The following is a 14501-nucleotide window of genomic DNA, read 5'->3' as shown; positions in this document are numbered from 1 at the left end:
ATCTGTACACCATCGCCAGCGGCTGGAAGCGAACCTCCAAGTAGCCTGTTAAATATTGGTGATTTTGAATAACATATCAATGTCCAATATTTATTTGATGGGATGTATCTTTCATTCTCTCTTTCTTCTACCTCTTTCCTACGAAGTACGGGGATTGTTCAAATACGTTTGAAACATTGACGCGTGTTATTTATACTTTAACTTGATTACCGGTAAATGTAATATTGAACTGCCCTTATAAATCTCGTCCGAGTGAAATGTTTCAACTGACTTTATAAATACTATACCAAATCACCTCTTTTGGGAAAGCGTTATGTAATTTAAAGTGTGTCACCTCATTTTACAGCTATTTTTATTACCAATTCAAAGCAGTAAATAATATTATCCTGAAATCATATTAAGTGAAAATAAGACTGAAAAGTGCGATTCTGTTAAGTCTTTAACTTTTTAGGTAATTTCACTTTTAAAATATAATTTCTGGATAATATTATTTCTTGTTTTGAATTGCCAATAAAAATAACTCACATGAGGTGTCCCACTTTAAATTATGTAACGATTATTTTTCCCACAAGAGGGCGTTAAAATCGGAATTTTGTTCAACAATATTGGTTCCTTCTGAACTCAACATAAAATTACCTTTTTAAATATGTGCTACACTTGGTACATTTACTATTTAAATTTTAGGGGTTCTTCGCACACAACTGCTCGAGGGTTGTAGTATCGATGCTGCAATTAGGAAAAATAAGTATCTCCGTTGAAATAAAAATCGATCTTTTCTCGCATTTTTTATTTTTTAAAAGTGTCTTAAAGATATTAGGTCTGTTTCGTTTTCGATCGCACACCCTGTATAATCTAGTTACATGCCTGCATAGTTTAAAAACAATCCCAGAACCTAATAAAATAACATACTAAAAAACATTAAAATAAAGATTTTTTGGTACATTTGTCTTGTATAATTAACTTCAAGTTACATCTCTTCTTAGTTTCAATAGTTTTACTTTACCACACTACCGTGGTAAGTATGGAATAGTGATAAAGTATGATAATGCCTAAGAATACATACTAAATTAACATTTAATAATTGATTCTAAGTAAATTAGTAAATTTTTATTTTGAAAACATACAACTGCTGTTAAATGATAAACAAATTAGTATAACACAATAGTAAGGCCTAGAGTATGGTAATAATTAGAAATTTTAAATACTACACAATAAGTTTTTTCACATGCTTCTAAATTTATTTATTATGTTCATTCAATGAATGTACAATGGGAAATGATACCCACTGATTATCATCTAACTGAAGGACAATACATTTTACAATAACGTTTTCATTTAGTGGCCAAATAGTTAAATTTTCAGATAAATCAGAAACTAGGTATATATTTAAACGCTCTGAAGAAAAAGGGTAATTATACCAGGCAGACTTTGATTTAAATACTCTTGTTATAATCTTTACCAATTTCTGGTTATCACAAACTATGTTTTGAATCTGCATTATATCTGAATTATACATAATGTAACAATCTGCATTGGAATGAGAAATTATTGACAATGTTATCTCACTGAAAATTACCTGTTTATATTGTACAGAAAAAAGGTGTTTAGAAAGTAAAGGGCCACTACAATGTTTCATTTTAAGTTGTGTTTTTTTTATTTCATTCGGCTCTAAAATGACACTATTAGCTTCTATCAATCTATTACATATTTGTGCGAAAGGATTAGTTGTTGATTTGACCAACCGTTTAATTTGATTTAAGGCATTTTCAAATGGGAATGCTGAAAACTGGTCAAGAGGACCATAATGAAGAACATCATCACTTAAATGGCACAAATAATGAATATTATAAACTAAATATATCTGACCATAAATTTTTGAACAATGTGTAACAAAGGTTTTTAAAAGAGTATCTGCATAATTTACTCCAATATCTGACAAGCGTTGTTTTGATATTAATATACTTATCGCACAGTGCAGTAACAAAAAATGTTCGTAAATAGCAACAGGTATGGTACCTTTTAAAACCACTGGCCCTAAATATAAAAGAAATTCTAAATTCAGTAGCTTTCCATCGTGCCAGTTCTGAAAGTGACCGGGATTTCCTATTAAATTCGATAGGAATGGACTTACAAAAATGTTCTAAAGTCTCAGATATTTTTTGAACTTTAGAACTACACAACCTAACCTTTAATGGCCCACTTGTCCAAGTATGCAACAGCTTTCTGACTACACCTAAGCACACTGTATGCATATAGTCAATAGGAAACTTGGATACCAATCCAATTGAAAGTTTCACCAAAGGTGAAATACCTGTATGATGATCATCATCTGTCTGTCGCAAAAAACTATCATCAGTACGTTTTTGACTTGTAACAGACTTGAGAACTATTGGACCGTCAATATAGTCTCCTACTTCGATGCATTTTTCACAAGAAGAATATCCATTATGGGACTTAATACATTTTAGAAATGAACGTGCTGGTGCATCGCAAATAAATGCAAACACTTTAATTTCATACAATTTGCCTTTAAAGCAAAATGTATTATCAATTAAATGTTTTAATTCAGATATAAAATCATCACGAAAAAGATTCAAAGGCTGCGGTTTAGAAGATCCATAAAATATTCCAATAGAAAAAGGTTTACTATTAAAATTTTTTATTTGGCCTAAAATTGGCCATAGCTGACTATTGCAACTTTTATATAGAGGTAATCCATCGATATTAAAAGCTATTTCAATTACAGATTCAGTAAATTTTGGATTGCGTAACAAAAAATTTTCTAATGCTGTAGAAATTCCTAGGTGACAATAGTTTCCTTTATTCAAAGGGCGCATTAAAGTTTTGGTTGGAGTTTTGAGTAAGGTTCGACAATCTAGAGGTAGTTCAGGATGATACTTTGACAAAACATGCAGTAAGTATGTAACACTATTATGTGGTAGACTGCCTGACCTTATTACCCAATTTCTTAATTCCTGGCATATTCCTAATTTATTAGAATATTGGGAATTTTCTGGTACAAATTCAAATACAGTCGTGTCATGTTTACATGGAACTAGAGTATTTAATTGAAGAGTTTCATTTAGCAAACAATCATTTGAATTTAAAATATTAGGAGTGCCTAAAGAATTATGACTGGTTTCACAGCCAACACTTACATCTGTATTTAAATTATCAGTATCATTTTTTACATTAGCATTTTCATAGTTTACCTTAGTTAGCAGTTTTTCACTATTTAAGTCCTTACAAATTATTTCCCTACGTTTCTTTAGCCTCCTATAAAATTGTCTTTTGCCTACAACAGCTTTATATGGCATCATCAGTTCAAGTTTTCATACAGTCTTCTATACTTCTGGTAGTTGAACCTGGTATGGCTAGTTTTACAGAATCTGTAAAAATTATTACATGAAATATATGTAATCACATACATTTATTTAGTCACCCTTACCAACGATCACTTTTTTAAGTATATTGTTGTTAAAGGCCTTTTTATTATTCCTTGATCCCAAAAAGCTCATATTTTTAGCTACTTTATAAGCCAAACAACTGATACTTTACTACTTTATAAGCCATCTTAATGCTGAATTGGTAGCAGATACTACACTATTTTTATCTAATGTGCCCAGATACTTGCTCTAAAAATAAAATAGTTTAATAAATATAACAGTTGACATTATAAAAGTTTTACCAAGGATATACAATTGGCTTCATTTTCAGATAGAAAATTTTCCAAAATTTGTAAGTCTTCAAAAGTGTAAATTGGTAAAATTACAGGAACATTGGGCTTTAAAACGGAAGACTGTTCAATCAGTGGTCTATTTTTCAAAAGAGACAAGATTTCCTTATTTTGTTCAATTATCAGCGCTAAATGTGACACCAGCTTAGTCTGAAAACCTGTAAAAAGATAGATATATTGAGCAATCAATAAATGGCCATCTTCAACAATTAACCCTGAACTACCGAAGTGGACTAAAGTTCCATAAACACTTCAGCAAATACAAGGTTATATACTGCAAATAGTACCTAATTAACATCTACTTACTACTTTGAGACTCTGCATTGCTTTCAAGGTTTCTTTCAACATTTACTGAAGTGACTGGGGTATCACAAGACGTTCCTGTATTACACAATGTACCATAACTAATACACGAACTTGTGGAGCTTCTTGGGGTGTGTGAAGAGGTATCCTGAACAGCTGAAAACATAAAGCCTTTATAACTTATAACCATAAACAATATGTAACTATTTACCTTTACAAATTTTCGGTGGTCGTGGTAATGAATCCTCTTCAGATTCAGTGTCACTATAAATGAACGTGGTTTGATTCTCTGTCTTTTCTTCTCTGAATTTACCTCATCGACTTCTGACTGTAGATCTGATGTAACTTCAGCTACTTTTGCCTTGACCTGAGCTTCTTCAAAGCTATCTTCAGAATATTTTATAAAAATTAGCAGATCCCAACAGATAAATTAATTTGAAACAAGGTTTTTATTTTTTTTTTTTTTTCAAAATAATTATACTTGTATACATACCATAGTATCTAAAAATACGTTTCACCGTAAATAACTGCCAATCTTCTGTGCAACTATCCCCTTTCTTTACTGCTTTATCGTAAAGCGCTTGAGTTTTATAAGGAGGCCAGTATACTTCCTTTTTTCTTGGAGTGAGCCAGTTCTGGTGCACCACAGCAACAGAACCTCCCTCTTTCTCATCAAACTCTATTAATACGAAAGACATATAACTATGTACATATATAAGCCTAAAATAAAACGAGGGAAAATTTCGTTTCACGTTTTGAGAAAAGCTGATTTTAGAGGTTATAATCAGAGACAAGTCATCTGTTGTCTCTGTTATAATCATTCTTCTTCGTTAGGACTAGGAGGGAAGGCTTGGAAGTACGTCATCACCGCGCGCGATTTGAAAATTAGACTCAACAAAGGCTCAACATAAATTATATTAGGTCCTGTCATATTTTTAAATAAAAAAAATAGCTTCTAAGTAGTAGTAGGATTGAAATAGGTAGGCTAAATGTTTTTAAAAGCGAGATCAAAAACTTTTTGTTAATATTGGTATTATTTACGTTACTTTTACGTGAAATACACCTAATTTTTCGACGTCCATAAAACACAGTGAGGAAAATTCAAGCAATACGTATCTAACCAACACGGTTCTAAAGTTTTGTTTTCCAAAATATTCCTCAAAATTTAACTGAAGGAAGTTATTTCGCTTTCGTGATTTTTACGTGAAATAAACGTAGCTTTGCAATGTAACCGACATTCACAACTATTATAAAAAACATGTACTATATTTTGCATTAAGATTTTATATTTATTCTAATGTCAAACATGTATAAAAGAAGCAGTAATATATAGGTGAATGATTTGGCACTGAAATACGTTTTTTTTTCGTCTTAAATCACCGAGTTACGTATTCGTTGAAATTCGCCGTAAATTTAACGTAATCATCACGTAACTGGGCTCAAGTCTGTTTGCTGGGTACTAACCCATATCCAATAGCATACAGACGAACATTTCCCCGTTAACCCCAAAACCAGCCACAAAATATGCTTCTCTTCCCTATTTTCCACAAATTACGAACAAGCTTACTAAACTATTCAAAAACTTACCAGTCAAAATATCCCTAAAAAATACGAAAACCATTGGAAAGTTAGTCTCCAAGTCTAAAGCTCCACTAAGCTCGTTAGAGCACACTAATGTCGTCTATCAGATACCCTGTTCAGAATGCAACTCCTGCTACATTGGCCAGACCAGTCGGTCTCTTCTAGGGCGTATAACTTCACACAAAAGCGACATTAGACTTTCCAAACCCTCTTGTGCCCTTGCACAACACGCCATTTCACCAAACATCACATTGACTTCACAAATACCAAAATACTGGCGAAACAAAATAACCATCAGAAACGCTCCTTTATTAAAATGTGTGAGATCCTCAAGAACTCATCGGCAATAAACAAAAGAAACGACATCGACAATTTGAGCCAGGTTTAAGACTCTCTCATCTTACGAAATAAATAACACCTATTCTTCAGTTAAAATGTGGCTTATTTCCCATTCAAAATAATAACACAATCATCCCCTATTTCCAAGTTTCATTAAAACATAAATTAAAAATAATATATCAAATATTTCCGCCATACAAATCCACCCGTCCAACTAATAATGCAATGACCCCTGTAGAAGTTCATAATTGTCTCAAACCTTGGAATTTGGTGACATATGGCCCTTAAAAAATTTTCGGTATCGCGTCACGTTGTTTGCATAGATTGCAATAAATCAGAGCTTTGTTTGCCTTCAGTGGAGAGGACCCTTAAGCTAGCGGGGACACATGAGCGGAATCCAATTTAACCTACGTAATATTTTTTCACCCATTTTTCACTAATTTATTACCACCCTAATAATTTTTCACCACCAAACCAACCTTAAGGGGAGCGATTCTGCTGGCTTAAGATTCAAGCTAGCAGAATTCAAAAAAGAATCTTTTTGTTGATGGCATATTTTTTCACCCATTTTTCACTAATTTATTACCACCCTAATAATTTTTCACCACCAAACCACCCTTAATGGGAGCGATTCTGCTGGCTTAAGGTTCAAGCTAGCAGAATTCAAAAAAATCTTTTTGTTGATGACATATTTTTTCACCCATTTTTCACTAATTTATTACCACCCTAATAATTTTTCACCACCAAACCAACCTTAAGGGGAGCGATTCTGCTGGCTTAAGGTTCAAGCTAGCAGAATTAAAAAAAAAAACTTTTTGTTGATGGCATATTTTTTCACCAATTTTTCACTAATTTATTACCACCCTAATAATTTTTCACCACCAAACCCCCCTTAATGGGAGCGATTCTGCTGGCTTAAGGTTCAAGCTAGCAGAATTCAAAAAAAAAAACTTTTTGTTGATGACATATTTTTTCACCCATTTTTCACTAATTTATTACCACCCTAATAATTTTTCACCACCTTTTCACCACCAAACCACCCTTAATGGGAGCGGTTCTTCTGGCTGAAGGTTCAAGATGGCAGAATTAAAAAAAAACTTTTTGTTGATGGCATATTTTTTCACCCATTTTTCACTAATTTATTACCGCCCTAATATTGTTTCACCATTATACCACCCTTAAGGGGAGCCATTCTGTTGGCTTGCGGTGAAACTCTCTGGTTAGTTTTTACTAAATGTTAACCAACTTCACCAATTCCACCATCTACACATTTACGCTGGTTGAATGCAAAGCAAATCTTTTCGGAAATATGAGATACTACAGTATTATGCTAGATTTGTACTAATATATTACCATCCTAGTAATTTTTCACCCTTCAACTACCCTCTATGAGGAGTCAATAATTCTACTACGTTAAAATTGAAGGTGATAAAAAATCTATTTTTATAATTTTACTGTATTCTACTTGTAACTGAAAATATAAATTGCTTGCCTGGTTTTTACTAAATTTGATCCACCCTTATAATTTTTGACCCCCTAAGCCTCAGTTAATGGGAAACATTCAACAAGATACACATTGACGCTAGGTGAATAAAATATCTTTTTGAAAACACAAGAGTGCTCTGCTAGAATTTTACTATATTTTTACCAGCCTAGTCATGTTTTTCTGAACTACCCTAATTGAAAAACATTTTCAAATGTTATTCTATACTAACTAATATTTATTTTTTCAATGTTTAAATATTAAAAATATGAAAACACTTACACATTCCAAAAACTATAAATTTTACCTGTTTTAAAAAATTGACTCTGATTCGAGTCGTATTACATGGCTAAGCGAAATCGAATCGTTAGTCCCTTTTATGAATATAAAATAACTGAAATCAAGTTGAGTTTTAGTAAATACAATGGAATTTTTATATTTCACAGAATAAATTACCAGGTAAGAAATATTCAAATTGAAATAATTTTATTACGTCTATTACATTATTTATCTGATTGTAAAGGAGGGTTGTCGGGACCGTACGCACCTATTGTTAAAAGATTTGTATTCATTAGGTAGATGAAAATTTGAAAAATAATTTAGGTATTTAATATTTTAATATTATTTAAATAAGAAGAGTATTAACGATTGGTCAAAACATAATTTTAAGATTAAGTGTATAACATAAAGAATTTATAATGGAAAACATTTTAGGATATAAATATTTTAAGTAGGTATATTCAAATGAGACCGAAATTACCGGTTGGTCAGAACAGCTGATATAGATTATTTGCGTGGTAAAATAAATTATTATCAGCAGCATTTTAAAAATTTAAAGATATTTGTATTTTAATTCTTCGTCGATTTTTCATTCATTGTTAGTTGAGTATAGGTAAAAATTAAAGGTTATTACAAAAAAATATTAACTTATTTATTTTGTTTATGGAAATATTTGAAAGAATCGCCCACGGAGAGATCTGGTTTCTCGGCACAATCCACACACTCAAATTGGGTTTTTTCTTATTTTTAGGATAGAACATACTCTGCATCTTTTCGTTTTCGTTTCGCGTTTGTCTGATTTATTAGCAATTATTTATAGGTAAATGTTCGCGTGCGATATTCCGTCTTTCTTTGCTTTTTTATAAATTAATTTACGAATTAATTCTAACCTTGATATCGTCTTTTATGTCTTTTGTTTAGTATATTGTTTAAAACTAAGTCTAACTTTCCACGGTACCATCGATTCATCTAGCGATAATTCTTTTACTGGATAACGCAGAGCAGTCATTTTATTATTAAAAAGTCTATAACTGTTCTTATTCTATAAAACCGATCTTCAGGAATAACATTCGGTACCATTGGATTATGGATGAACATTAAGCACCTTAAAATTATAAGAAAAAGATCTCTTCCGAAGTTCTGCAAAAAAGATTTTAAGTTGAATAGTGGATCTGTTTTCCAATAACCCTCCAATCTTGAAATCCGTATGTGTCAGTGTGGAAGATAATTCCCATAAATACTAGAAATTCAAATAAGGAAAGTAGTTTACATCTTTAAATGCTAGAATTTACACAAACACCAACTTCACCAACTTTTTTATATGCTAAACATTGCAATATTGTTGTTTTGTACATTGCCTATTTTTTAACAAAATTTTACAACTTAAAAAGGGATCATTCCCATGAGTTGGCTGTATATCATATAGTTAAAAAACTCGAACATTGAAGGAAAACACTGTTGTGATTGGTATATTTAATTAAATTTTAAAAATCCTAAAGGATTAAGTTCAAAACGTTTTCGGACGTATCAGTCCATCTTCAGTGAAATTTGTAGTACTTTTAGTAAGTAATTAATAAGTAATAGGTAAGTAGTAATTTTTAATTAAATATACTAGTTATTACAACAGAAGTGTTTCTCACACACACACACTCGCAAATTTATTTAATTTTTGTTAAAGGGGTAATAAGGGGAGAAAAATTACTAAAGTCGTAATAAATTCGTAAAAACCTAGCAGAACACTGTGGTATATCATAAATATTTTTTTTAATTCTGCTAGCTTGAACCGTAAGCCAGCAGAATCGCTCCCCTTAAGGGTGGTTTGATGGTGAAAAAATATTAGGGTGGTAATAAATTAGTGAAAAATTGGTGAAAAAATATGCCATCAACAAAAAGTTATTTTTTTGAATTCTGCTAGCTTAAACCTTCAGCCAGAAGAACCGCTCCCATTAAGGGTGGTTTGGTGGTGAAAAATTATTAGGGTGGTAATAAATTAGTGAAAAATTAGTGAAAAAATATGCCATCAACAAAAAGTTTTTTTTCTGAATTCTGCTAGCTTAAACCTTAAGCCAGCAGAATCGCTCCCATTAAGGGTGGTTTGGTGGTGAAAAATTATTAGGGTGGTAATAAATTAGTGAAAAATTTGTGAAAAAATATGCCATCAACATAAAGTTTTTTTTTTGAATTCTGCTAGCTTGAACCTTAAGCCAGCAGAATCGCTCCCCTTAAGGTTGGTTTGGTGGTGAAAAATTATTAGGGTGGTAATAAATTAGTGAAAAATTGGTGAAAAAATATTACGTAGGTTAAATTGGATTCCGCTCATGTGTCCCCGCTAGTTTAAGGGACCTTCAGTGGAGAACCATCTAAATGAAGCCAAATGTTCGTTTAAAAATTTTTAAATCTTCGTTTCTACGAATATGAACATTATTTTCTGCAGAGTTTGTGTATTTTCTGTTTTGTTTTTTTTTTGTTGAGTTAGTTTTAAATAATGAGAAAAGGTTACAGTAGATATAATAACATCGATAATATACTACATATTGAGTTGTAAGTTATAAACTATAAACATCTGTATTTCTTATAACCTCTGTCATCTGTTATATTTTAGAGAACTGGGCCCTGATTCTAATTGAGATTTCGACTCAAAACATGTCGAATTTAATATGGCGACGTCGAAATGCGACTTTGCGAACCTTGTGGATTTCAGCTGAACTAACCAAACGACGTCACTAATTTTCGATTTATCGAAATTAATTTCAACTTCAAGAAAGTGGTTGAAATTTCATTTCGAGTCGAAATTAATCTGACATGACTGGCTGGACTGGGAGAACGGAGAAGTGAACTTAGGTTCAGTTTAGGTAGGCGGTGTTGTGTTTTGATCCTTGCAAGGAAAACTGAGACAAAAAGTATAAATATGGCTGTGTTTTACGGACATTTGCTAGTTTTGGAGGAATTAGAGAGGATAGATATCCGACGCTCACAACGGAGGATAAGAAGAATGTTACGGCATACTCAAAATTCTTTTTCACTAAGTGATGCTCAATTTAGGCAGCAATTCCGGCTTAATAAACAAGCTGCAAATTATTTATTAAGGGTATTAGAACCATATTTGGAAGAAGGTGTTTATGCCTCTAGGATACCCAAAATGTTTATGAGTTAGTATTACTAAGCTGCAGTAAATTTAAAAATATATTAGAATATAACCACTAAGTCAAATCTTAGTGGTTATAACTTAAGGATCTCCCACATCGCCTTTTTTTCTTGCCATCTTTTCTTTCAATTCAAAATATAATTGAGAATCACCACTATTTATGATTTAACAACTCAAACAAGAAAAAAAAAGACGTTCACGTAACGTAAACAAAACAAACATTTAACAAGCGTAGTGCAGCGTGCAGCCAATAAACAACAGGGCCAACCCAAATTTTCAGCAGTGTCAAAATGATAAAGTAAATATCCCCAGTTTTAACTACAATCGAAATGAATGAGAATCGCTAGCGATTGCGACTGTCATGGCGTAGTCGCTTTTAAATTTCGACATCGAAATGAAATAGAATCAGGACCCTGATGAAGCTTTAGAAATATAAAGCGAAACGTCTTCGATAAACTTATGAAGTAGTTGACTTCTTTTTTTATTTACCAACCTGAATGACCGATTAAACCTCTGAATTCACTAGTTGAATACTTCACAGTATATATATATATATATATATATATATATATATATATATATATATATATATATATATATATATATTGTTATGATATGTAAAATCGAGAAAAATATTGGTTTGTTTAAAAATATTTCAAAATTCAATAACATTAAAATAATTCAGATAAGTAGGATAATATCCAACAAACATTTCGAAGAAGGAGAGTTATTAATTTCTTGAATTACCTGTACCAAACAAAAAGTAAGCTTTGCATAAATTATTTCTTTGTTATACTTGAGTGACCCGCATAATTTTAAGTGAAAGCCAAAGAATTGAACGGGGTTTTTCAAAATCCATTAATGCAGTGATTAAAGACAATAGAAGGGATTATAGAAAGAGGTTTTTGTTAGTTTTTAAGATTTATAGAAAAATATTATTTGTAAATAAGTTTTAGGAAATTTATAATTATAGGTAAAAATTTGTTTGTTATCGAAATGAAAAAATGGGGGAATTGTGACGAGTTTTGATTGGCGGAGATTGAAAAAGGTGGGATAAGTATGTAGGAGGGAGTTTAGCGAGATTGGGGAGAGAGAAAAGATATAATCAGTTGGTTTCCAAGTCTGGGAGAGGAACGGTGGTTGTTCTCTGGCGGTTCCTGAAATGTAGCAAGCAGTAGTGGAATGTTAGTGAGTTTTTGTGGAGTTAGTGTATCTGACAGAAGCTGAAGCAGCAAAATATTGTAAGTCATATTTCTCTACTTATATTCCAAGAGTCACTGTTCAGGCCAACGAGAGATTCAGTTTATCGTAAAGAGAAGATATTCCAAGAGTCATTTTTCACTCGGGCCAACGAGAGATTCAGTTTATCGAGAGGAGAAAGGCTATCATAATTTGAATGATTTGTGCTTTTGAAGGAGATCATTAAGGACGATATACTTGCAACAATCTGTGTAAGATTGCTGTTTACATAGGGAGCGGTTGAGAGGAGATAATATAGTCTACAAGGAACAAGGATTTGGACCACTCATCATCAGAGAGAGATATTTTTGTTTCTGCAATTTTTTTTTTATTGATAACAAAATTTTACACGTAATTGAGAAAGGATATAAATGTTTTGATTAGGAGAGTTAGAATAGTTTGGGATTTTGAGTTTTCAATTAATATTGTTTGTACCATAAATTTTGATTGTTCACGTACGGAGAACAAAATTTTGAGAATCCTTATATGAGATTTGTTTATTGAAAACTTTTGAGTGTGAATTATTTCATTATTTTTATTTCAATATATAGTGTTAGATCATATGTGTTTTTTATTATTCCGGTATTCTCTGGACCTTACCTTTCACATGTAATAGCATAGATATTGAAGCACGAATTTAACCCTGAGATAAAAGAATTAAAAATTGTGATAGAGTCATAATCATATCATTTAAATAATTTTAATAATCAAAAAAAAAATTAATTAGCTAATTATTGCTTGGCGCACCAAGACTTTAAAAATCACAATAATATATATATATATATATATATATATATATATATATATATATATATATATATATATATATATATGTTATATGTGAAACTAGTCACCTTGAACCACTCAAGGGTTACCGACACTTTGTTTTCGCAATATCAGTTCCTATTTCATCAAGCGTTCCCATAGAGATAGCTGACCATGCACGGACATCACACTCTGACCAATTCGTTCACTCGTCATTTAAGTTTCTTGCTAGTAACATATTTGTATTATATTTTTATTTGCTTCATTTTATCGTAGAACAAAGTGTGACTTTTAATTGTGAAATAAATTTTTTTAAAAAGTCAATCAAGAAGTTAGTGATTTAACATTTGGCGCAGTCACTAGGATTCTGTTAACGTTGTTAGAACAAGGAAACTCACTAGCAACGGCGGATCCCTATCACTCAATGGAATAGAACCTAGAGCCGTCCTCATTCAACTGGATACTACGGAAGGAACACCTGGTGGAGCCCTTGGTAGCAGATCCTGTTAGAAAACAAGACGTCCTCGATGTTTCTGTTAATGTAAGTTATTGAATATATATATATATTAGGAAATATTTTTTTTATTACATACTTTTATTATTTTATCATCTTTATTTACGCATTTCATTGATTTCGTATTATATTTTCACCGATATTTTACTATATTTTACTTTATTTTACCACATTTTACTTGATTTTACTACACTTTATTTTATTATACCATATTTACTTTTCGTATATTTTGTTTTTATACTTCCACTGACATATTATTATCAAAATGCCTGAAACACGTTCACAAACCCAAGTTGAAATTGAACCCTACAAACTTTCAGAAATATTTTCCATAATTCCTGAGTTTGAAGGAGACCCAATCTTTCTTCCCACATTCTTAGACGCATGTGATTGCGCGATTAAAATGTCTTCGGGAGACCAACGTATCTTATTAACGATTCCCATTAAAAATAAACTAAGAGATAAAGCAACTCAAATAATAAACTCTAGAAAACCAACTTCATATACAGACATCAAAAACCTATTAAACCTTCATTCCGGAGATAGTAGAGATCTCACTTCTTTAATTTATGACCTACAACGACTTCGACAGTTATCAAATAAATCACCCTTAACCTTTTTCAACAGATTAAAAGTTCTAAATGCAAACATGCATGCCTCAATCCAAAAATCAGGCCTAACACAAGACCAAAAGACCGCCCAATGCACGTTAATTGACTCTATGGTTTTGAATACTCTTTTAACTGGACTAGAACCCCGCTTAGGACAAATAATTAGGGCTACTAACCCTAAAGATCTTATTGAAGCCAGTAACCGTATCCGACGTGAACTTCAGTTATCGTATTTCGAATCACAAAAATCAAATAAAGATAGCTAAAATTATCCAAATCCTTCCCAACCAATGAGAAGAACCTCATCTAGTTTTTCTAAATGCACAAGTTGTGGTCGTATTCGCCATTTAAGTAGCGAATGTTGCTCATCACGATTTCCTTCTTACCAAAATCAATATAACGGTAGACCACAAAACTACCAAAATCAATACCCTTCCAATCAATATAATGGTAGACCATAAAATTAACCAAGTAATCAAAATCAATACTCTTCCAATCAACAAAAT

General features: G+C 31.7%; 2 protein-coding genes across 2 annotated transcripts; one reads left to right on the top strand and one right to left on the bottom strand.

Moving 5' to 3' along the window:
- Positions 1 to 3379: 3379 nt before the first annotated feature.
- On the bottom strand, positions 3380 to 5507 carry LOC140446522 (uncharacterized). The gene is made up of 5 exons (XM_072539078.1): positions 5504 to 5507; positions 4533 to 4718; positions 4043 to 4426; positions 3689 to 3894; positions 3380 to 3635 (listed from the first exon to the last, which is right to left on the bottom strand). Exons 1-5 carry the CDS (start codon positions 5505 to 5507, stop codon positions 3558 to 3560), a joined length of 858 nt encoding a protein of 285 aa, XP_072395179.1. The 3' UTR covers positions 3380 to 3557.
- An 8142-nt stretch (positions 5508 to 13649) lies between these two features.
- LOC140446520 (uncharacterized) lies at positions 13650 to 14261 on the top strand. The gene has a single exon (XM_072539077.1). It carries the CDS (start codon positions 13650 to 13652, stop codon positions 14259 to 14261), a length of 612 nt encoding a protein of 203 aa, XP_072395178.1.
- The last annotated feature ends 240 nt before the right edge of the window (positions 14262 to 14501 follow it).

The sequence above is a fragment of the Diabrotica undecimpunctata genome, chromosome 7, assembly GCF_040954645.1.
Source record: "Diabrotica undecimpunctata isolate CICGRU chromosome 7, icDiaUnde3, whole genome shotgun sequence".
NCBI classification, from domain to species: domain Eukaryota; kingdom Metazoa; phylum Arthropoda; class Insecta; order Coleoptera; family Chrysomelidae; genus Diabrotica; species Diabrotica undecimpunctata.
This window is presented reverse-complemented; position numbering and strand designations above follow the sequence as displayed.